At 59.2% G+C, this 23,701-nt stretch overlaps 1 protein-coding gene across 5 annotated transcripts; it reads right to left on the bottom strand.

Annotated features, from left to right (window-relative positions):
• Positions 1–10,986: 10,986 nt before the first annotated feature.
• ENDOV (endonuclease V) lies at positions 10,987–23,415 on the bottom strand. 5 transcript variants are annotated; one of them, XR_013445271.1, is made up of 10 exons: positions 23,111–23,415; positions 22,534–22,705; positions 17,326–17,464; positions 17,029–17,068; positions 16,003–16,115; positions 15,494–15,553; positions 14,410–14,478; positions 14,031–14,159; positions 12,258–12,331; positions 11,431–11,495 (listed from the first exon to the last, which is right to left on the bottom strand). XR_013445271.1 is itself a non-coding variant. In XM_036067400.2 (9 exons), exons 1-9 carry the CDS (start codon positions 23,164–23,166, stop codon positions 11,405–11,407), a joined length of 879 nt encoding a protein of 292 aa, XP_035923293.1. In that variant the 5' UTR covers positions 23,167–23,326; the 3' UTR covers positions 10,987–11,404. The 5 variants fall into 5 exon arrangements, 3 of the variants coding, with proteins under 3 accessions (XP_035923293.1, XP_077922360.1, XP_035923294.1); XM_036067400.2 differs by lacking the exon at positions 15,494–15,553 and having other exon boundaries at positions 10,987–11,495; positions 17,330–17,464; positions 23,111–23,326; XM_078066234.1 differs by lacking the exons at positions 15,494–15,553; positions 23,111–23,415 and adding an exon at positions 22,949–23,049 and having other exon boundaries at positions 10,987–11,495; positions 17,330–17,464.
• Positions 23,416–23,701: the final 286 nt, after the last annotated feature.

Here is a 23,701-nt window from a genome sequence, read left to right as displayed (position 1 = left end):
GAAGAAACTGGCTAAGCCTGGAGCTCTGGGGACTTTGGTCTGACATTAGGTAGAGTTTCCTGGTTCTAGAAAGAATCAGAACATTTCCGTGATCTGCGCACGGGACTGCAGGCTGCTAGTCGGTCTTGCTCATGGGCCCCAGCGCAGCGTCCGTGCTAGGGGTGAGGAGAGAGAGCTGGAAAGGTCTTAGTGCTGGTGTGAGCTGGCCTGGGGCAGAGGGATGGACAATTTAACCTCTGAGGACCCCATCAGCTAAGACCCCAGAAGCCATGAAAACCCAAACTCACCCCCTGTACCCCCCGCCATTTACCCTGTTTTCCTCCCCCCCCCAGCGCCCCCGCAGTGTGGGGCGAGCGTGCAGACACACACACACACACGCACGCACACACGCACACGCCCCCGGGCCGCCTCTGCTCCCCTCACATCTTGCGTTTGTTTTGCTTCAGCGGGGCTCGAATGGGGACACGCTGCACTCACAATTGGCAGCTTCCCCCGATCCCCCCCACGGAGGTGCCATATGTCAGTGTCATGAATAAGCACGAGGCTCCGAGGCTCCGTGGCTGGGAGGGCTGGGAAGGGGCAGCTGCCAATCACCACTGAGTAGACGTGGGGGGGGCTATCACGGGTTGGGGGGCAGCTCCACCAGAGGGGCAGGCCAGGTGGGGGGACAGCATGGGCCGCGGCACCGTCACGGTCCTGACCAGGAGGGACACAGCCCCAGGCGGCCAGGGGGCGTTCCTGAAAACAAAGCAAAAGGCATGGTGACATCAGGTGGCCAGAGTCCCTGAACCCTGCCCCCCTGCCTGGTCTGCCTGTGTGTCTGCCGGCCAGCCCACACCACCTGCTCCAGGACGCTCTCCTCCTCCCAGGCCGCGTTCCTCATGTTCCCCATTCCTGGGCCTCTACTGGGCTTGGGCTCCATCCAAGCCCCCCGACCTGTGAGTAGCCTGCAGGGCAGAGAAGGGGAGCCAAGCTCAGCCAGCGCCCCTGTGGGCCAGGCACTGAGTTGGCACGTCTGCTGGGGGCACTGTGTACTCTCACGGCAGTCTTGGGATCCAGGGATCATCAGCCCCATTTATGGGTGAGAGAACTGAGGCCGAAAAGCTTTTAAGAAACTGTCCCCGAGCCTTGGAGCTCGGAATGGCAGAGCCGCACTTGGCTAGGTCTGCTGAATCACTGTCAAAGACTCCGTGCCTGTGCTGTGTCTGGAGCCCTCTGCCCACTGCCCCCACCACCCTCACCCTGACCCCTGGCCTCCCTGCCCTGACCCCTGCAGAGTTAACCCTACTCTCCACCCTGCCCTGTGGATGCCCTTATGCATCTTGGGTCCTACAGAGACCACACAGATCATGGTCCCCTGAATGCACATTTGTCCCTCGAAGCTCTGTCCCACCGCTGACCAGCAGTGACCAGGTCAGGCCTGACCCCGCAGACCCTGCAGGCGGTCATGGAGAGGAATGTATGATGGACAGAGGCAGGCTGCAAGGCAAGAGCAGAGCATAGGGCCCCTGGCATGACTGCAGAGGTGCGCATCCTGGGGAGATGGAGGCCAGGCCCCGCCCGCCCTGGGAACCCCAGGCCCCTTCCTTCATTCTGGGCCCTGCTGGAGGCTGAGGCAGGTGACCGCTGGGGATCGGATTAACCGCTCCAGGTTAATTGGCTATCCCGAGCTACCAGCATGGCAGATCCTGCTTGACATTTCCCTAGATAGTTAATTGATACCCAAGTAATTTGTCATGGAGACCTTGTTATATGCCAACTAGGTCCCCTAAGCCGTCAGCGTCTGTGCCCCAGAAACAAGATTGGCAAGTTAATAATGGAGCCTTAATCACGCTGTTTCCTGCTGGCATTGCAAGAGTATTACCCAGAGACAAGATGGAGCATCACTGGGCACAGACAATGCTTTCTAGGGCCTTGGGAACAAAGTGTCCTAAGAGATCCCGAAGCCAGTGCACCTTCCCGAGATGGTCCCCTCCCATTTCCCCAACTGGGTGTGTCTTCTTCTGGTGCCAGGGTTCTGTCCACTTAGGAACCCTGTCCACAGGTGCCCTGGGGCTGACTCCACTCCCCGGCTCCATGCATGGTCCCCCCACTCCAACCTTGCCATAGTGAGCATGGTCGGGCCAGGTCAGCCAGAACCGAGGGGCATGGTCCTGGCCCTTTCGCCGGAGCCTTTGGGACAGAAGGGTGCACTTTGCCTGGGAGCATAACAGGGGAGAAGGGAAGCCTAAGGCTGCTGCCAGCCACCCGGCCCCCAGAGGAGAGAGGCCGCCTAGGAACAGCACCCACACAGAGGGAGAAAGCAGGCCGCGCACAGCCAGCTCTGCCCCTGGAGTGAACCAACGAGCCCGTTTTTGTTTACGGCGGTTTACGGTGGTTTCTGCCACATGTAACCTGGAGGGTTCTCAGCTCAAGCACCTACAGGCTGTTGCCCCAGGATTTGAGCCCATATGCTGAACCTGTGTGGGGTCTGATCACAAGAGCACAGAGGAGCACCTGGGCAGGAAGACAGCCTGGTGCAGGAAGGGGAGGCCTGGACAGAGGGCCAGGGCTGGCAGGGAAGGGGATTTTTCAGGACAGCACAGCATCTGCCCTCGGGAGGAGGGGAGCAGGGTGAGAGAGGAATAGAAGTAGGGCAAAGGCCCCCTCAGCATCCCGGCCGGCAGCGCAGGCCAACAAATCAGCATCAGCTTCAGTACCACGGACAGTGGTGGCCTCACGGCCCCCAGCACAGCAGGCCCAGAGGGAAGGGCGGACCCTCCACGGTCCCGAGGTTCGCAGACCATGAAATGAGACGGTGCAGGCGATAGACACCCGGAGGTCACCATGGTATCCTTGCCCCTCAGAAACAAAAACTCAGCCACTTTCCCAGGTCTCCCTGATGGAAGACCAGAAGGGGCACAGGTTTCTGGGTGAGGGCAAGGGTGGGCTTGTTGCTCTCGCGTACTTGTTCTCGAGAAGCCACTGGGTGCTGCACACCATTCCTAGCAGGGAGCAGACCCAGGTAAAGGACTGCACGGAAACCACGAAGGGGGATTCCACACGGGAGAGAGGAAGGTGGAGAGAGGTCCTTGGTGATGGATGTGTAGCAGGTGTACGAGGCAACTGAGGAGGGTGGGCAAGGGAGGAATGGCTCGGAGTTAGCTGTGTAATAAATTATCCCAGAACAAAGATCTAGTGTTTCACACAGTTTCTGAGGGGTTGGAACCTGGGAGTAGACTGGCTAGCTGGTTCTCGTTCAGAGTCTCTCGAGGCTGCACTCAGGACGACAGCCAGGACTGTGGACACGGAAAGCTTGACCAGGGCTGGAGGGTGCATCTGGAATATGACTCCCTCACACGGTGAGCGGCAGGTGGGCTCACTTCCTAGCCATGTGTGCTACACAGAGCAGCTTAGGACATGACAGCTGCCTTCCCTCCAAGTGAATGATGGGAGAGAGACCCTCAAGACAAAAGTCCCAATGATCAACATGGCCAGAGGATCACACAGAGAGAAAACAAATTCAGAGATGATCTGTTTTTCACGTACCAAAAAAGAGATTTATATTCTTGTTGCAGAGTTTGGGGATGAATAAGTAAGAGGTACACAGAAAATAAACCAAACCCAAAACACGAGGCAGTTACTAAGTACAGGAAAAACAAGAGGTTGTACAAGAAAGGAGATGGAATTATAATACGTTACTCAGCTGTGAGTAATATGAGCAAAGAAATAATGCACACACTGAATTAGGATTCAGCCAAACTGAGAAGATGGGTAGAAGGAAAGTGTGTGTGTGTGAACAAATGCCCAGGAACCCCAGGGAAGGGTTAGGAAGCTGCCTTGTCCTCAGGGCCAGGCTCTCCCCCACGTCCTGGAGTCTGGCCTAGGTCTCCCTCCCCTGCCCCGGGGTGGCCCTCCGCTGGCTTCTCCCATGTTCCCTCTCTGTGTTGCTCTAGGTCTGCTTGCCTGTCTATCTCGGACAGTGAGCCCATCTTCACTGTCCCCTTCCCCATTCTTCTGTCTGTTGGATGGGGAAGAATCAGACGGGGGGGGGGGCAGCCCTGTTCCCAAGCAACAGCTGTCCCTGCCCCCAGTGCCGCCTGTGGTGTTAAGAAGCTGCCAGAAGTAGCTCCTGCTTCCTGGGGAGGTGAACTGGGGATAGTGGGCTGTGCTCCATCATTTCTATGACACCTTGCCTAATTACCCAGTGTGCTATTCATTTGGATGTCAGCGCTGCTGCATGCCTGTGCCTTTAATTAATAATTTGGTAAAACTCCATGCGGGGCCCAGCCAGGGCAGTGCAGCAGGGACTGCTGGGGCTGGGACAAACCTGGAGGGGGTGGGCCAGGTCCGTGAGGAACTTTCCCTCCCCCAGTGAGTGCAGAGGCCTTGGGCTGGAACTCAGGACTCTGGCTCCTTGCCCCCAGCTGTTCCCACCAGGCCCTGAAGGCCTAGGTCCAGCCCCTTCAGACCCCATCCAGAAAGAGGCAGGAAAACAGACTCTCAAGGGTGGTGTACACCAGTGACTGGAGCCCAGGTGGCCTTTGGGCCCCGGAGAGTTGGGACCCCAGGAGCCTGGGAGAGGAGTGAGGGATGGTTGAAGGTGCTGAGGAGCCTGGCTAAAAACCAGACTCAAACGGGCCAATGCAAGTGGCTAGAGAGTAGGGGTGTGGGAGCGGGGGGTCCTTAGGACAGTTAGGACTACGGCCAGGCATCCCCCCTGAAGCCTGGCTTTGGCCTGATCATGAAGGGCCACTCCCAGCCCTGGGTGTCTCCCATTCCTGAATGGGCCAAGAGAGGGGAGGGTGCACAGGCTGGGGTCCCCAAGGTGGGGAGACCCAAGGGGCCCAAGTGTGACCTGCAATGGCCAGGCCAACCCACCTCATGGGAGCCTCTTACTCCCAGCCCTTGGGCAGGGTGGGGACCTAGGGAAGGGGCGCAGAGGCTGCTGGGTTAACAGGAAAATCTATTTGGATCCAACTTGAATTATTGAGTGGCTCAAGACTTATTCTGGGCTCTGGGGCAGGCTGTGGTCTGTGAAGATGGACATCATCTCAGCCCTATTTTTAAGGTTCTGTGGGAGGGAGCTGAGACACCACCCACTCAGGGTCCCCACACACCCTTCTGCGCTGGGGTAAGAGAGCAGGGCTCCTGTGGTGGGGGTGGAGGGGGGCAAGACATGCCCCCCTGAAGCCCCCTCCCCACACCCACGCCTGATGCTTTCTGGGTCTCCTGCGAATGACCCTGGCTGGCAGGTCCCCACCTCAGCCCCTCTACCTGCCTCCATGGACACCTCTCTGCCACCACCCCTCTCCCTGAACTCCCAGCCTGGCCCATGTCTGACCCCTGCACCCCATTCCCCTAAGCCCAGCCCCCTCTGAGAAGCCCTGGCTGTATCCATGCCCGCATCCCCAGGGTGGGCGGGCTCTCAACAAACTGCCGAAACCCTCTATCTCTTCCCCTCATCTCTGATCTGTGCTCCGTGCCTTGGTTGGCCGTTCGAAGGGTTGAGGGGTCCATGGCACCCCATACTGCTATGGGTTCTCTTCCTGGAGGCCAGCATTACCCTCGTATCAGAGCCAAAGACATCACAAGAAAACTACAGACCAATAACCCTTAGGAATATCGATCTAAAAGTCCTCAACAAAATACTAGCAGATCAAATTCAGCAGCATAGTAAAAGGATTATACATCATGACGAAGTGCAATACATCCCAGAAATGCAGAGTGGCTCAAAATACGACAATCAACCCACGTGACACAGCACATTACAGAGTGAAGGAAAACGGTCATTTCGATAGGTGCAGAGAGAGCTGGACACACCCAAGCCCCGTTCGTGATCAAGACACAGAGAGACTGGGAACAAAAGGGAGCTCCTTCAACCCGAAAAGGGCGTCCGTGAAGAGCCTGCAGCCCACACCGTCCTCACTGGGGACTGAGAGCGCTCTTCCTCAAATCAGGAGCAAGACAAGGATGTCTCCGCTCGCCACTGGTATTCAACGTCCGACCGGAAGTCCTAGATGGACAACCAGGCAAGGAAAGGACAGAAAAGGCATTCAGATTGGAAAGGAAGACGGGAACGTAAAGCTATCTCTATCTGCACATGACATGACCTTACACGGAGAGCACCCTGAAGAATGTGTGTGCACACGCGTGCGCGCGCACACACACGCTCCGAGCCAGCAAATTACAGCACAGTCACCGAGCATAAGACACAAAACCCAGTGGTATTTCTGTATGCTAGCCATGAACAATCCAAAAATGAAGTTAATAAAACAATTCCATTTATAATAGCATCAAAAAGAACGAATACTTAGGAATAAATTTAACCAAAGGAAGAGTAAGATGTGTACACTGAGGGGGCGCCTGGGTGGCTCAGTCGGTTAAGCGTCCAACTCTTGATTTCAGCTCAGGTCATGATCTCAGGGTCATGAGATTGAGCCCCACATCGGGTTCTGTGCTGCGTGTGGAGCCTGCTTGAGATTCTCTGTCCCTCTGCTCCTCCCCACCCCCTCTCGCCCTCTCAAAAAAAAAAAAAAAAAAAAGACTTGTACACTGAAAACCACACGATGATGTGGACAGAAGTTCACGGAGAAGTAAAGGAAAAGGCCCCTGAGCACAGCGCCGGCAAGACTGAGCACCACTAGGGGGCAGTGCTCCCTGAGTCGGTCAGTGTGGTGCCCCTCAAAAGTCCAACTGCCTTTTTGCAGAAATGGACAAGATGGTCCTAAAACTCATACAGAATTGCCAGGGACCCAGAAGAGCCATACGTAAACAGTAACTCGAAGCCAGTCAGAGATCTAAATGTAAGAGCTGAAACCATAACTCGCTTAGAGGAAATCTCCGTGACCCTGGATTAGGCAATGATTTCTTCAATATATGACACCAAACGCACAAGCAACAGATGAGCAACAGATACATTGTATTTCATCAAACTCAACAGCTTTCATGCACAAAGAACACTACCCAGGGGGTGAAAAGACAGCCCACAGAGTCGAAGGAGCCCACGTGTGAGTTACGTAACCCAGAGGGGTCTGGTAAGCAGAGCACAGAGAGAACTCTCACGGCTCCCCAAAAACACGACAGCCCCATTTCAAAAAGGGCAAAGGATTTCTGTAGACATTTCGCCCAGAAGGATGTACAAATGGCCAATGATCACACAAAAGATGCTCACCGTCCTCTGTCATTAGGGAAACGCACATCACACCCCCAGGACGGCCAGAAGCAGGAGCGGCAGACGGGAGACCCGGGAGCCCCGCGCCTTGCTGGGGAGCATGTGAAAAACAGCAGGAAAGCAGCGTGGCTCTTCCCCAGAAGGTAAACACACAGCCGCCACAGGACCCAGACACTGCCTTCCCCGGGGTACACGTGGGAGGATGGACACCCGAGTGCATACAAACACCCGTCCGCCCGTGCGCACGGCCACGCTACTCCTAATAGCCACAGAGAGGAACAGGCCACACACTCGGGCGCGGGTGGGCGCCTGCGACGTGCCTTAGCCGCACGACGGAGTCACACTGGGCAGTACACAGCGGCACCGCTTGCTGCCGCACACGGAGGATCCGTGAAAATCATGGGCTCAAAACCTCGGGCTAGAGATGTGAGGGCAGCCAGACACAAAGGCCACACCGCGTGACTCTGCACGGACTCCGGCGCCCACAGTTGCCGGGGCAGGGGGAGTGACTGCTCACGGGGAGGGGGTTCCCTCTGGGGTGATGAAGTAGCTCGGGAACTAGACAGTGGTGCTGATGGCACAAGATTCTGAATATACTAAAAACCACTGAATTGTATACTTTTAAAAAATGCTTAAAATGGCAGCTTCTGTGACGTGACTTTAATTTCAAGACAAAAACTACTCAGGTAAGTTGTCTGCTCTTCACTGAGGGGGATGGGGACCCCCCCTGGCCCCTCCAGTGACCAAGGGGCCAGTGGCTTTCAGCTGAGCACCCCTCCCACCCCAGGGGGAAGCCAGGGCCATCTGCCTGCACCCCTTGGAGAGATGGGGCCCTGGGGGTCGCTGCTGCAATCTGGCGCCAAGCCTCCCAGCACCCCAGGGAAGAAGCTCTCTTGTCCGCAGTCTGGACCTGGGAGGCCTGGTCCTGTCTATCCAGCCCTCACAGGACTTGCGTTGTACGGGCCTGGGGTGGCATGCGAGGCTGGGAGGAGACAGGGACCCCTTTCCTTCCCATTTCTCCTTCTCCTTGGACTTAGCACAGCCTTGCGGCACATGGACGTCAACCTGGCCTCCTCTGGCCCCACCTCAAACGCCATCCCTTCCTTTGTGCAGGACTGATGGGGCCACACCCGGGCTCTGTGCCACACCCACTCCACATGGCGCACGGGGCTCTGGGGCTGCATGCGGCTTAGCCCAAGGCCAGTTGGTAAAAGAGGCAGGCAGGACAGCTGGGCCCAGCCTCGACCCTGCACTCCCAACCCCCCCACTCCAGGTCCTGATGCACTTGGGCAGGGAAAGCCCGGGACCAAGGCAGGGAGGGCTGAGAGCTTTGGGGGTGGTGGTGGGGGCAAGACCTGCTTGGGCAGCAGGCTGGGGCGGAGTCTCAGTGTCCCCTGCATCTGGGTTGCCCTGGTGCCCTTGGAACAGCGGCTGGTGGGATGAGGCAGCAGCTGCCTGGGACCCCAGCCAAGGGCTGTGGTTTTCCTCGTCCACAGACCACAGGGCGGGGGCAGAAACTGGGCACTGCTGGGGCCACATGGAGCCAGCAACCCTCCATGCCGACCCCCATGCCCTTCCCTGGGGCAAGGCCATCACTCCACGGCCAGCTCCCTGTCCTGCCTCAGATCCTCTTCCCAGAAAACAGGTCTCATCCGGGCCTTGCTGGGTCTGGGGACAGGGATGAGGAGAGGAGCCCAAGCCCCAGCTCCAGGGTGCAATGTGGCCTGTTCTTGCCCCGCACCCTTCACAGCCTCCAGGACCATGGCTGGGCTTCCTGGGGGTGTGACCCTGCCCCTCGAGGAGCCCCACCCAGGTCTGCTTGTGCCCAGGGATCCCGTGCCCCTCAAACCTCAGGCAGGACTACACAGGACAGATGCTGGGGCGCTGGCTGCCCCTCCCACCCATGTTTATTTATGGGGAACTATGTCCACCGCTGAGTGAAAGACTACACATATTCTTCTACTTAACCCACCCAACCTAGGGTGCTTATAACCCCGGGGAGAAAGCAGGCTCCGAGTGCGAGGTCATACCCTCAGAGCTCCATCAGGTGTTGTATCACGCTTTCCCAAAGGACAGCTTTGTGTCTCAGTTGCAAAGTAGGGAGAACTGGGCCACCTTGGGCAGAAGTGAGCTGAAAGCCACTTTCATGATGCTGGGGTGCAGGGTCTGAAGTCAGAGGCACAGCACCAGAAGCCTGGGATCCCACGGAGGAGGGCAGCTGGGGCTCCCTGTGCACCCAGCTCTGATGAGTCCCAGTCCCAGGATTGGGAGGAATGGAAGCTGGGTTCAGACATCTGGGGAAGCAGCAGGAACAGGACAGGAAGATGGAACCTGGTGTGCTCCTTCCTACATGTAGGAGTCCCCTCGAAGGCACCTGTGGAACATGCTGGCACCTGCTCATCCCACCAGGCCATGGAGGAGAGCCCCTAAGCATCTTGGTGGCACTCTACAGCTCCACCTGTCCTGGGGCGATCCTGCTTCCTACTGAGATGTCCCAAACAGGGGCCGTTACCATCAAGTGGGGCCACTCAACTCAGCCTCCCCCCAGCCCCCTGGCCTTGTAAGGGGGTCTCAGAAGCACCGTCAGAGCAGGAGGGGAAGGGGGCCAGCAGCCTGCCTCGCTCACTGTCCCCTCTCGTTTCTCCCAGGGGTCTGGGCCCCAGAGAAGAGCTCAATTCTCACAAACAGAAGATGCTGGGGCGGGGAGTGCTGAGACCCAGGGTCGTCCAAACCGTGACAACCAGCTCTTTGAGAACTAGCATGAATGGCAAGAAAGGCCTCTTAAAATCACACTTCTCAGCAAATGCCAGTGTAGGGAGCCTGGGGGCTGCGGGCTAAGGTCATGGCCCCTGCGAGCTGGGACTTGCAGCCCTTAATGAGACAAGCGGCTGGGATAGGGACACGCCGCGACCCCGCACTGGAGGTTGGGCCTGCGGTAAGGAGGCTGGCAGGGAAGGGCGCCCGGCGGGCAGCAGTGAGGGAAGGCTAGCAGAACTCCGGCCCAGAGGGGACGTGCCTCAACTGGCTTCCCAGAGTGGCAGGGCCCGACGCCCCTCCCCTCAGATACCAGCGCTGGTCCTCTGGCACCCGGACCACCCCATGGGGCCCCCAATCGCCGAGTGTGCCAGCAGCAGGCAGGCTGGCAGACGGGCAGAGCAGCCGGGGACCAGGCCCGGCCACCCCAGCTTGCACCCTCCAGGGTCAGGGCAGAGGCCACTCAGTATGGCTGACTGGCCAGGGGTGGAGATGAGGGGAACCGCTGGTTTAAAAACAAACTCTGGGGCGCCTGGGTGGCTCAGTTGGTTAAGCGACTGCCTTCGGCTCAGGTCATGATCCTGGAGTCCCTGGATCGAGTCCCGCATCAGGCTCCCTGCTCGGCGGGGAGTCTGCTTCTCCCTCTGACCCTCCCCCCTCTTATGTGCTGTCTCTCTCATTCTCTCTCTCTCAAATAAATAAATAAAATCTTTAAAAAAAAATAATAAAATAAATAAATAAATAAATAAAAACAAACTCTGGGGGCGCCTGCGTGGCTCAGTCGGTGAAGCGGCTGCCTTCGGCTCAGGTCATGATCTCAGGGTCCTGGGATCGAGCCCCGCATGGGGCTCCCTGCTCGGCAGGGGAGTCTGCTTCTCCCTCTACCTCTGCCTGCCACTCTGCCTACTTGTGCTCTCTATGTATCTGTCAGGTAAATAAAATCTTTAAAAAAAAAAAAAATTTTTTAAATACAAATAAAAACAAACTCTGGAAAATAAAAACGCAAAAGCAAAAAAAGCAGCAGGGTGTGTGCTGAAGGAGCAGATGGACGACAAGCAGCTGGGGACGGACACGTAGTCTGGTAGTCTTAAGCCCACCTGGGCACTTTTAGAAAAAAACAAAACACATCAGAAAATCCCCATGAACCTTAAATGCCCTTCCCGTGCTCCTGGGAAAGCAACGTCAGGCTCCTTCTGGGGCTGGTGCTCTGTGGTGTGAGATCTGTCTCGTGCGGAGCTCTTGACAGCCTCGTGACCGAGACCTCGGAGCAGGAGGGGCCACTGCCTGGGCCCATCCCAGCGGGGCCAAGCCTGCTGCCGTCCCCGTGGGTGGTGCGGCCGCCGTGTGCTGGGGCCTGGGCGCTCTACCTGTTACTGGGGGGACCGTGCCCCCAGTCACTACTCCAGGCAGGGGCGGGAAGTCAGGCAGCCTGAGCTCTTTGCCATGTCCAGCTCAGCTCCCCACTGCCGCTGCTGGCCTTTCCGGTGTCTTGGGGCCTCAGCTGTGGGCCTCGGGGGGCCTGCCCTCACCTTCCGGCTCTTCCGCACCTTCCTGAGGGCACACCTTTGGCCTCTGCACCTTCTGGCTCCTGGTAATGACATCAAGAAGGGGCAGCATCAAACGCAGAGCCAGCCCGGAGTCCCCCTTGCTCCCCAGGTGGGGCCTGGAAGCTGCTGCTGATTCGAGAAGGGGCAGATCCTGCTGGTCAAGGGCTGCATACACTCCAGCTGGCCAGCCCCTAACCCCGGGGGAGTTGTGGGGGGGACCCATTCTCAAAACAGCTTAGCTGGGCCTAGGATGGCCCTCGACTTAGAGGAAAAAGGAGCTCGAGGAAAAGTGGACAGTAACCTCTCTGGGGCTCGTCAATGCCACGCCTGTTCCACACGTGGACAGTGGGCCACGGTGTCTGTCTCGTGGCAAGGTGCTGTCAGGGTTAAATAACCAGCCACAGTTGGCTGTGACCATCCGTGCTGGGCTCTGCCACCAGAACCTACCAGGACAAGAATGACTGTGTCTGGCACGCAGATAAGGAAACCGAGGCCTGGAGAGTGTCACAGCCATGGCCTTGTGCAGGCCCAGGACAAGGACCGGGTCCATCTGACCCCCACGCCTTCCTGTGGAGCCCACGCCCTAGCCCCACGCAGGCAGTGGACAAGGCAGGTGGGGGCAGCCCTGGTGGGCTTCAGGAATTCCCACTGGCCCGGAGTCAGCCCAGGCCCCACATCCGGCTGCCTTGGCTCCACCACCCTTCCAGGGACTCCGCATCCTCCGCCCAGCCCCGCAGGGAGGCGGCCCCACCACCATCGGCCCCACGCTGTTGCCACCGCCACTGAGTGCCCCCAGCACTCACCTCTCCTGCCCTGGTGCGGGGGGCCCGGGGACTCCCAGGGTCCTGCGGATGTAGTCCCGAGAGCGGATGTCAGCCTGAGGAGAGGGGGGCTCACGTGAGAGGTGGTGGCCTCTAGATCAGCCCCCACCCCCGCAACAGCCTGGCACAAACCCTCTTGCTTCCCGGAGAAAGCCACAGAGGTAATGCCGGGCTGTCACAGGCCCAGCCTTCGGGGCCTGGAGCCGCAGCCCCATGGGTGACACAATGGCAGGTCCCTGAAGGGCCCGAGGGCACAGGCCGAGCGGGAGGCCCTGGGTTGTCCCCGGGACCCAGTGGGGCCACTCGGCTCTCGCTGGCTTCGTGGCCTGTGCTTCCATAGCTTTTGCTTCTGTTCCAGCCCTGTTCTCTGAGGGTCCGCCCCGGCCCGGCTGCTGGCCTGACTCCCTGGCTCGTGTCGGCTAAGACCCCCCTCCCCAGGGAGGTGTCGCCAGAAGGTTCCGCAAAGTCACTGGAATGGACAGGATCCAGGCAGACCTGAGGGAGAGGGGCTCCGGCCAGAGCAGGGCCCTGGAGGCACCCCCTAGAGGCCCAGCTCTTCACAGCCCTGAGCCACAGCCACGCCACGGGCTGCTGCCGCCACCTGCAGGCCAGTCTGCACACCAGCAGCCGGGGGCGGTGCCGGGGCCCCGGAGGTGGTGGTGGCCGCCAGCAGCAGGGAGGCACAGCCAGGGCGTCACCGGCGTGCTGAGCTGTGTGGACCAGCTCTCAGCATCTGGCTGGGGCCCCTGGGCCCAGTCACCTCGAGCTGACCCAGCGCAGGTCATGGGGAGACGGGGAAGCAGCAGGTACCAGGGAGGTGTCCAGGCGCTCTGCCCTCCTGTCCTACAGCAGCACCGCGCCAGGAACCTGGGCCCCAGGGCTGGACAGCACAAACCAGCACCTCTTGCCTAGACGGGCGCCCCCAGCTCCTCCACCCCGCCCACAGCCACTGCTTGTGACTCACACCCAGGTCCCTGCGAGGAAGCCTTGCTGAGGGCCTTGCGCCACCCCGGCCCTGGCTCTGGCCGCACCTTCCTCTGACTTTCCTGCCGGCATCAGATCCATTCCCGCACCAGGGCCTTTACAGATGTGGGTCCTTGAGCCTGGACTGCCTTTCCCCCTCCTCTGGCTGGTCTCTTCCTGAGGACGGCTTCTCACGGGCTTCCCCGGGACACACACCTACCTGTGACTGGTGATGCCCTGTCAGCACCGAGCCCACCAATGCAGGCCCATGGGCAGCTTGTGCTCAGTTCTATCTCCTAGAGGCTGAGTTTTTTTTTCAGCCGAGCCAACCTGTTCCCCAAAGTTTTGCTCCCCCCAACCCCCACCGTCGCCGATTTAGGTGCTGGGGGCCTGGCCCGGCCACATTCCGCCATCTCCTGACTGATGCCTGGTCCAGCACAAGCCTTCCTCAGCACCACCCGCAGCCCCGCAGGGGCCTCCCCAGCAGAGGATGCGGGCTCGCTCCCAGGCCAGCTGGGCAGGTCAGGCACTGAGGGGTTCACCAGGGGTGGGCAGGCCACTCTGCCGCCCGAGCTGACATCAGCTGATGCTCCCGATGACCCCAGTATGGGGTGCAGGAGGCTGAAGCTGCGTGCAGGAGCACGGCAGGCCCCAGGGCCCACGCAGGGCAGGGCCCCAGGATCAGCTCTGGTCCCCCCCTCTCCTCCCCCCAGAGCCCAGTGGGGCCCAACCAGGCCCCTCCACAGGAGCTAGTGGTGAGGGAAGAGCAGGAGGCGCATGTGGCCCACCCACCTGGCGCACGGGCTCTGGGATCCGGAACCTGCAGCAGCCTCGAGTGAGGCGCACGGCGGCCTCCAGGCTTATCTTGTGGCCCACAGAGACGTAGAGGGGCTTGCTGCTGTGCTTGTGGCTCTTCAGGGCCTGGGACAAGGAAGGCAAAGTCAGAGCGCGGTAGAGCCAACCCCGGGGGACTCCACGACTGACAACCAGCCAGGGGCAGGCTGTGGCGAGTGCAGCCCAGAGGTCCCCTCGGCACAGCCGAGGGTTGGGGCGCAGGGCACACCCTGGGTCAGTCAGAGGGGCGGGGGAGCGGACAGGGTCTGGAGTGCATGAACACCTGCATGCGTGTTTGCGGGTGCCACCCCAGGGGTGCAGGCCCCTGGCCACTCACCATGCCCAGGACAGTCCCAGAGCCTCCTATCAGAGGAAATGAATCTCCTCCAGCCTGCAGAAGTCGTATCTGGAAAACAGGAAGAAAAAACATGGAAAAAGTCTTTTCTCAGTGGAGGGCAGAGGGCAGGCCTGTTAGTTTTTGAAGTCTGAGCAGCCGCTAGGCAAGGAGAGGGAAGGGCCCAGGTCTGCACATGGTCTGCAGCCCTTGTGAAGCCACGCGGCCTCGGCCGTGCGCACACCCGTCCCACGAGCGGACTTGGCGTCCAGGAGGCCATCCCCAGCACTGTCCAACCCTGATGAGACCCTTGGAACTCAGTTCTCTCTTCCTTGTTCTGCGGATGAGGAATCCGGGGCCTGAAGAAGGGGCAGCAGCCCACCTAGGCCCCAGGGCTGATGGATGGAGGTGCCAGGCTGGAATGAAGGCCTGGTGCATGTCTGCCCACCCAACCTGACCGCTGGACACACAGGTGCTTCCCGTGGGCCAGAACCACTTCCTGCCTCTTTCTCTCCTGCGAGGAATTTAAGGATGTTTGGTTAAACCCAGCAAAGTCTTTCTAGGGGCGGGGACTGGTCCACTGAGTGACTCTGGAGCCACCTAAGTTTGGTCTCCAACTCCACCAACAACTGTTCTGCCAGACACTGGTCTGTCCGGAGGAACGAGACAGATGTGATCACTGCTCTCGGAGTCGGCCATCCAGCGGTAGAGCCTTACGCGTCACTGGGTCCCTCCAGGGTGGGGTGTCACGTTCTCAATGCCAGCCTTGAAGGGGCCAAAGGAGGGAGATGCTGGGAGCAGGTGCGGCGAGGAAGCTCTGAAGCAGGCCGGGCAGCACCAAGCTGCAGGCCCTGGGCTGGGGCCCCACAGGCTCCCAGATGTCCTGTCCCCAGTGACTGCAGGCCCTTGCCCTACACGGGCCGCCATAGCAGCCCACAGGTAGTGGGTACGGGAGCGGCGAGCATGCGCCCAGGAAGCTGGGCGAGCTCAGACAGGAGTGCACTCCTCCAGACTGGCCATCTGCTGCCATGATCCAAGACCCACAGGGGACGCAGGGCATGCACAGAGAAAGGTGGGGCTTTCTTACTCTGGGCTAGGGAGCCAGGACGGTGAGAGCGCCAGCAGGCCAGGGCTGGATCAGAGGTGCCTACGGGGCAGGTCCGTGGGGTTGTCTGAGCCTGCATGCCCCTCACAGGCCCTCTCCGTGCCCTCCCCTTGTGCAGGACATCACCCCCATCCCTCACCTCCCCCTTGTGCGGGGGTCGCCCCCCATCCCTCACCTCCCCCTTGTGCGGGGGTCGCCCCCATCCCTCACCTCCCCCTTGTGCGGGGGTCGCCCCCATCCCTCACCTCCCCCTTGTGCGGGGGTCGCCCCCATCCCTCACCTCCCCCTTGTGCGGGGGTCGCCCCCATCCCTCACCTCCCCCTTGTGCGGGGGTCGCCCCCATCCCTCACCTCCCCCTTGTGCAGGGGTCACCCCCCATCCCTCACCTCCCCCTGTGCGGGGGTCGCCCCCCATCCCTCACCTCCCCCTTGTGCGGGGGTCGCCCCCATCCCTCACCTCCCCCTTGTGCGGGGGTCGCCCCCATCCCTCACCTTCTCCTTGTGCTGGGCATCGTTCTCTAGCCCGTCCACCTGTAGGAGTTTCTTGGCTACCCCAACGCAGGGCAAGTCTGTGAGGACGCCAAGGTGACAGGCCACTCCGAAGCCTGCAGGGGCAGAGAGCGAGGCTGGGCTGGTGGGGCAGTGAGCCAAGTAGTCGAGAGACGGTGTGGAGACAGAGGACAAACCAGAACCCGCCGAATCTTCCCAGGTAAACAGAGGCCTGTTGGCGGACTGAGGACTGGGAAGACAGGACTGGGAGCGCCAGCCTGACCCGGGATGCAGCCCTCTACTCCAATTTCACAGCTGTCAGGCTGGGGTGGAAGATGACTCCTTCCCCCTGGCAAGGTCAGGAGCCTGATTAGTTCAGCATACTTCACACTGGTTCTCTTCTTTCTGGCACTTTCCATCCTCTTCTCCCCTTTGTAGCTGCCATCAGGCCTGGTCACCCTCCCAACACATCCTTGGGGCTCCTGCCGGGCAGTGCATATACAATGACTGGGGCCAGGCCCCATGCTGGCACCCAGGGGTCCCAGGGCCAGCCTTACCAGGTCCCTCTGCTGCCCCACCCCCAGGCTTGTGTCTGAGGGTGAAACCTCTCCTCTCCCTCGGTCACTCTCTCTGTGGTCAGTGTCCCAGTGCCCGGATGGGTGCAAGTTTCCCAGCGCCAGTGGGGAATGGCACCCCTGTCTGGTTTCCATCGAGGGCCTGTCACTACTCGAGGTGGGACGAGGTGGGACAGGCCATCTGAGCAGCAGTCAGGACGAAACTGGCCAAGGGCGCTTGAGATGGGCCAGCATGGAGTGCTAGGGGAGGCTTCAGGGGCGGGCAGGAAAGAGGCGGGGGTGACAAGAAGCAGGATTCTTTCCTGGGCGGGGTCCTGACAATGAAATCAAGCCCAGGGAAGCGTGGCCAGTGCCAGGCCTGCAGGAGAGGGCCCGGGGCAAGGTGCAGGCACTCCGGTAGGACACTGGTCAGAACCGCCCCCTCCTGGGCCCTGTCTTTTGGGAGCAGGATTACCTCGGTGGTGGAGAACCCCATTTCCATCCACAAGGAGGACCTGGAAGAGCCACAGGTGAAAGTCAGTCAGCCGAACTGTCCCCTGCCCATCAGACCAGGGCATCCCGGACCAAGGGGGGTGGGACTGCCACTTCTGGGGGGCACGGGCGGCTTTTCAGAAAATGTGATCCCTCTCAAGGTAAAAGTGCATCCTTTCCAGGGAGTTCAGAGGTCTCCCCATGCGGTGGGTAATGTGGCCGGCCGAGGCCTTCCCTCCTGGGTGGAAACCGAGGGCCCTTCTCCTTGGAGTCGAGGTACCTGCCTGGGGCACAAGGCGGGGCTCCTTCTCCCGCAGCCGCCGCACTGCATCCACCAGGAAGGGCACCTCTCGGAAGGCCAGGAAGCCCGACACGTAGGGCGCCGTCAGGCTAACCATGCAGCAGTCCTCATACACCACCTGTCACCGGGCACCCAGGTCACAGGGGGGCGCGGCCCTTGGCCCTTCGTCCTTTAGGCCTCGTGGTGCTGCCAGCTCCCTCCCCATCTCCCAGCACCCCCCCAAGCCACACCTATCTGGGGGAGAGTGCTCGGTGACAAGGTGATCGCCCTGCAAATGGGTGGCGGGGAATCAGCCTGCTGCCTTTCAAAGGTGCTCACACACTTCCTGCACCAGGCCCTCCTGCTTGGGTCCCCTCTGCCCACCCCACACCCGGCTGTCAGCTGTCGGGAGGCTCAGAGAAGAAAAAGCACAAGAGCATGTGTGTGAAGTGCTACCAGAGTAAGGATGTCACTGTTCCCCATTAGAAGGAAAGGCCAGGTCTTCACAGGGTTACAACCACAAAAAAGGCAAACCCGGCTCTATGAAAAGAGATTTCAAAGAATCCAGAAAAGGACAGGCGGGTTCTCAGAGCTAGACGGTCTGAAAGAGAAATTGGGTCCCAAGGGACAGGACAATCTAAAGAGAGACTGTGAGGCCACCAGAGCAAAGAGCCCTGGGGCCTTCCAAACCACACCTTCAACTCCCCACCCCAAAGCTGGGCTCGAAGTGCTTACGCCCCAGAGAAGAGGCCGCTTTCCCCAAACATGAGGGTGGGGGCTTGTGACTCCAGCATCCTGATCATGGACTCACAGGAAGCTTATCCAACTGCCAATGACCTAAAGTGGGCAGGGTCTCATCTGAAGACAGAGCAGACAAACGGATTCACGGTGAGCCCAGTGGCTGGAGCACAGAGCCCCACGAAGCTCAAATGTGGCCTGAGCTCTCACAGGATCACGGCTGCTTACGTCTGAATCTGTCCACACAAGCTCCAGAGGCCAGAGACCCACAAGGAGAGGGCATAAAGCTCCGCGGACACCATGTCCACGGCATGACCCAGGGAGGAGCCTATTACGACCATCCACGTGCACCTACGTGGGGAAGTGAACAGCCTGAAACAGCAGAGACAGCTCTAGATCTGGGCTGGGCAAGGACAGGTGGGGACTGGGGGGGGAGGGCCGGTGCTGGGGAACAGACAGAATGAGACCCGTAGGCAGTCCTGGCCAGTGGGGACCCGGGGGAAGAGGCATGGGAGGACACGGGACCAGCAGGGGTCTTGCAGGAAGACTCGGCCTCTGGGGAGAAACAGGGGAGCCCTGCAGGGTTGTGGTGAAGAAAATGAGGCCAGAAGTGCGAGGCTCTTCAGAAACAAGAGTGTCAAGAGTCGGAAGGCATGCTGGCCATGGTCAACTCAGAAAAGGACACCGCTTACTGGAGCAACTACACTTCCCCGTCCCTCATGATGAGAAACCCAGCCAGCCACCCAAAGCCCCGGCCCTCCAGACACCTGTCTAAACACGACTCGCCATGCACACTGAAGGCTGTGCAAACTCAGACGGCAATGACCCAACTCACGACTTGTTAAATAAATGCTGCCAACTAGCTGTGCAGCGGCGGAGGAAAATGAACCATTCCTACACGCAGATGGAGAGCACAAGGCAAAAATTAAACACTCAGGATGGACATAAACAAAAACACCTGATAGCCAGAAAAGCCAGAGAGCATGGCCGAAGAAGAAAAACAGGGTGATGGGGCTGAGTGCTTCAACAGAGCACTTAAAGCCTCAATCCAAGAAACATTCCAGAAAGAAGGGAAATCCGACCCCACACATTCAAAAAGCCAGCTGTCAACTTGGAGAAACGGACCTGGAACAGTTAGCTCAAGAAATATCTGAAAGAAAAGGAGTAAAGGAAACAGGTACCATAAGGGGTACCCCCGCCCAGAGTCCACATGACCCAAGGGCAGCAGTGGGCATGCACCATACGTCCACCCTCTACAATCAGAAAGCAAAACCAGCTCAAGAGGCAACTGGGGAAATGTGACATGGACAGGGATTCAGGCGGTGCTACGGGACTGCGGCTATCACGTAGGTCCCTCCCAAGACAGGCCTGCAGAGGTGCTCCCAGGTGAGCTGTTAACACTTGCGGATCCCTCAGCGCACGCGCATACACGCACACACACATGCACGCACACAGAAAACGAGAACTCAAGGGCGCCTGGGTGGCTCAGTTGGTTGAGCAACTGCCTTCAGCTCAGGTCATGATCCTGGAGTCCAGGGATCGAGTCCCGCATCGGGCTCCCTGCTCAGCGGGGAGCCTGCTTCTCCCTCCCTCTGACCCTCCTTCCTCTCATACTCTCTATCATTCACTCTCTCAATAAATAAAAATCCTTAAAAAAATTAAAAAAAAAGAAGAAAACGAGAACTCAGTTGGCAACAGCTGGATCTAAGCAGAAGAGTACACGGGTGTTCAATGTGTTATTCTTCCAATGTTTCAATGTTTACATATTTCCACGTTAAAAATCTGGAAAAAGAAAAGAAACTCAGTTGTGTAATGGCTGTGTGAGCACGGCCTGGACGGTCAGTAATCTCTGTGAAGATCTGCAGGTTCCACCCAAGTGGGTGACGTGGCTCCTAAACCCTCAGTCTCTTCGGTGCATTTAGACCCACCGAACGTGGGTGGAACTCGGTTCAGTTCTGGAGCCTGACGCAAAGACGGACCCTGCTAACTGCGGGCATCCCGGAGGGCCAGCAGCAAGGGAAGAAGCTGGAAGTCACAGCAGTGAGCCTCTGAGGACAGAGCAGAGCAGACAGACGGAGGGCACAGAGTGGTCTTCAGAGAGTGGGAGGGTGGACATGGAGGAAGGCGGGAAAGGTCTGTTCTGCACTCTGCTGCCTGAGGCTCAATCGACGGGCAGAAGTCACAAACATTTCAGCTCCCTGTAGAAAAGAACATACTAACCAGGCATCGAACCATGGAATGGGCTCTGCTGTGAGGCCCCCAATTGTCAGGGATGCTGAGGAAAGGATTCCTGGCTGCATGGAAGGCAGACCAGCGCTTCCCACCCTGGCTCTGCTGCGCGATCACAGGGACGCTTATTTAAAGAAGCAGATTTCCTGGGAGATTCTTTTTTCTTTCCAGAAATGAGTTGGGGCTCTGGGATTTATATATATTTTAAAAACTTTACTGAGGTAGAATTTACTACTATAGAGTTCACTTGTTTGAGGTGCATACTTCAATGTTTTTTATTTACAGAGTTGTACAACCATCTGATCCTAGAACATTTTCATGACCCCCCCCCCAAATAAATCTTGCCTCCATTTGCAGTCACACCCTATCCATCCTTCTCCCTAGCCCTCAGCGACCAGGCACTTATTTTCTCTCTGGATTTGCCTATGGGATTTGTATACACCTCCAGGAGACTGACTGGGCAGACCTGCGATCAGGCATTTGGGAGCTTCCGGGAGCCACCAGACTCTGCCCAAGCCCCATTCCTAGTCTAAGCTCCCGCAGCACAGGACAATGAACACCGAGTCCATCCAAGCAGCAGGCACTCTGCTCTGTGCTGGGGTTACAAGAGGATCACCCCACCCTTGAGAAGCCCCCGTCAGTGCCCTAACTTTACTACAATGGAAAAAGCACTGCATGAGAAAGACACCATGGACAGGGATGAGAGGGGGTTAATCCTGCATCGAGGGGAAAGAACAAAGATGGGACTATGCGAAGTAGGTCTTGAAAAGTGAGAAACTGGCTAATGTTTATTTTTTGAGGGCTTACCATGTGCCAACTAATTGCTTTCCATGCATGATCTCATTTATCCCTCACAACTGAGCTGGCTATCAACAATGTCACTGTCCCCGAGTTAGAAAAGAGGAAGTGAGAGGCCCAGGGGGGTGGAGTGGGAGTGGCAGAGGGGAGGTAAAGACCCAGGCTGTCTGGCTCCGGAGGCTGGGCCTTATCCCCAAGGCCATCCTACAAACTGACCAGGGGACCTGTGAGGGCAGGGACTCTGGTTCCACTACCACCCTAGATCCCGCTCTCAGCACACAGCAGGCGCTCAGTACATTTCTGCTGAGTTTTGACTAACAGGGTCTTCCAATTAAAGCACGAAGACACTGAAGCAGGAAAATGCGGTCTTTAGGAGCAGGCAGACGAGGGAGGGAAAACCTCTGAGCTGCAGAGCAAAGGTTTCCTTGTCAAGTTCTTCTTTAGTCAAGGCTTCCTGAACTGTGGACCCCAAACGAATCACGGGCATACTGTTGACTCGTTCACGTATCTATCTGAGTGTCTCCATGGGGCAGGCATCAAGCTCCCACAGCTACAGCTGGTGGGCAAGGCAACCCGGTTCCTATCACTGTGGAGGCAGAGAGACCCACCTATTCCACCCCAGTGTAGTAAAGGGGAAAGAGAGGGTACTGAGTATTTCCTGGTCCTGCGGGGGGGGGGGGGGTGCTTACCGGGGGACCTGAGAGGTGAGTAGGGGTTAGCCAGGAGAGGAAACATCAGTGCAAAGGTCAGGCAGGCAGAGAGAGCACGGCATGTTTGAGGAATCTGAAGTACTCCAGAGTGGGGAATGGGGGTTGGTGAGAGTCGGACCTACGGCTTGACATTCGGTAGGGTCCGATTCCGAAGGGTCTTTACACTTATAAGCAAGTACAACCCCATTTTCCATGAAATCACAGAGTGGGCACTGAAGTGTTCTAAGTGAACTAGGTGGTGGCGTGACCACACCTACTTTTTAGGAAAATCGCTCTGCTGACAGCATGGAGAAGAGGCCACAGAGGGCAGTCCCGAAGGCAGAAGACCCAGTGAAGCTTCTACTCGGTCACCTGCAGGAGGGGGGACAGCGCACATCCCCACAGTCGGGCAGATGCAGACAGGGGGCCAGATTCCTGCAAAAATGGAGCTAGTGTGGGACAGAACAGAACTGAACGTGTGAATGACTCTCTGGGGAGACAGGGATTTCCAGCGTGGGCAAGTCGGGGTGTGCTGCCGCGGGTCACTGAGACGGGAAGCCCAAGGCGGCGATCCGCTTGAAGTAAAGACAGGAGTTAATTCAGATTCTAAGTCACAGAATCTCTTTGTTTTTACTCCCCTCCTTCCTTCCTCAAAAGCTTCCCAACCTATTCAGGAAATCCTACGAAAGGAGAAGCAGGGTTCTACGCTGGCCCGTCCCGATGCCCCAGCCAGAGCGGGGCGCCCCGGGGTTACCTCGAGCTCGGGGTAGCTGAGCACCACCAGGGAGGCACAAGCGCTGACGCTGTCGCCCTTCACAAAGGACACGTCCACGCCCCCGACCCTCTGCAGCCCCGAGAAGGCGGCGTCCCGCTGCCACGCCTCCGTGTCCCGGTCCACGACGAGGGCCTTCAGCCGGGCTTGCTCCCTGAGGGCGACACACGTCCAGCGGACCTCCCGACCCCGCACGTCCGGGCCCGGGGGGAGGAGAGGTTGAGGCTCTTCCCTGGGGCACTCCCGGTCTCACCACCCCCTTCCCGGGGAGCCCGGCCCCGTGAACACCCCTCCACGGTCTCACCCCCTCTTCCCGGGGACACGCCCTCCGCGGTCTCGCCCGCCCTCCCCGGGAAGCCCGGCCTCGGGTACACCCCGTCCACGGTCTCGCCCCCACCTTCTCACCGCTCCGAGACCCGGCGCCGGAAGCAAGCGCGGCTGACCCCGCAGACTACAACTCCCGAAGGCCCTTTCGTCCGCGCGCCGGAAGCGGGACGGGCCCCCTTAGCCCCAAAGTCCCTCCAGCCCCCGAAACTTGGCAGTCAGCCAACCCCATTACCGTTTCCAGAGCGACAGAGTCTCCTCAGGCGGCCACGCCACCGCCTCCCGGGCCATGGCGCGCCCCCCAAGCGCCCCTTCCGGTGGCGTCACTTCCCGCTGCCGTCATTTCCGGTGGCCTGCGCGCAGGCGCCCGGTCGTCTTCGTGGTCTTGGAGTGCTGGCTGGAGCTCGGGGTCCGACCTGTGTGTTTCCAGACGCCGCCGCCTGGTGGCGGGAGGCTCGCTGGAAGCCCCCCGACCCCGGCCCCCCTCAGCCCTCCTCCCCCCCTTCGCCGCCCCCCAGCCCCCACCCCGGCGACCCGAGCAGCCCAGCAGCACGTCCGGACGCACGCTGGCAGGAGCGTGTGAGCGCGTGCGCGGGAGTCTTCGTCGGCTCGAAGGCTCGGGCGGCGCTTAGAGCAGCCTCGTGCCTAGACGGCGGAGCAGCAGAGCCGAGGGATGCGCAGATCGGTGTGGGCTGCGGGCAGGGACAGGCGACAGCCCGGTTCGCAGTGCGGCGCTGTCAGCCCGCTGCCTGGGGAGGGCGCTGGCCCGCAGGCTCCTGGCGCAGGGAGGGGTGCAGGGCACATGGGAGGCGCAGGGCGGGACTGA

Source organism: Halichoerus grypus, chromosome 2 (assembly GCF_964656455.1).
Source record: "Halichoerus grypus chromosome 2, mHalGry1.hap1.1, whole genome shotgun sequence".
NCBI lineage: Eukaryota > Metazoa > Chordata > Mammalia > Carnivora > Phocidae > Halichoerus > Halichoerus grypus.
This window is presented reverse-complemented; position numbering and strand designations above follow the sequence as displayed.

Coding starts and splice junctions, on each gene's coding strand:
- ENDOV (XM_036067400.2), bottom strand. CDS start 23,166: ATGGCCCGGGAGGCGGTGGCGTGGCCGCCTGAGGAGACTCTGTCGCTC. Junction 17,465..22,533: donor TCAGCTACCCCGAGCTCGAG/GTAACCCCGGGG, acceptor GCCCGGTGACAG/GTGGTGTATGAGGACTGCTG. Junction 17,069..17,329: donor AGCCCCGCCTTGTGCCCCAG/GCAGGTACCTCG, acceptor TGGCTCTTCCAG/GTCCTCCTTGTGGATGGAAA.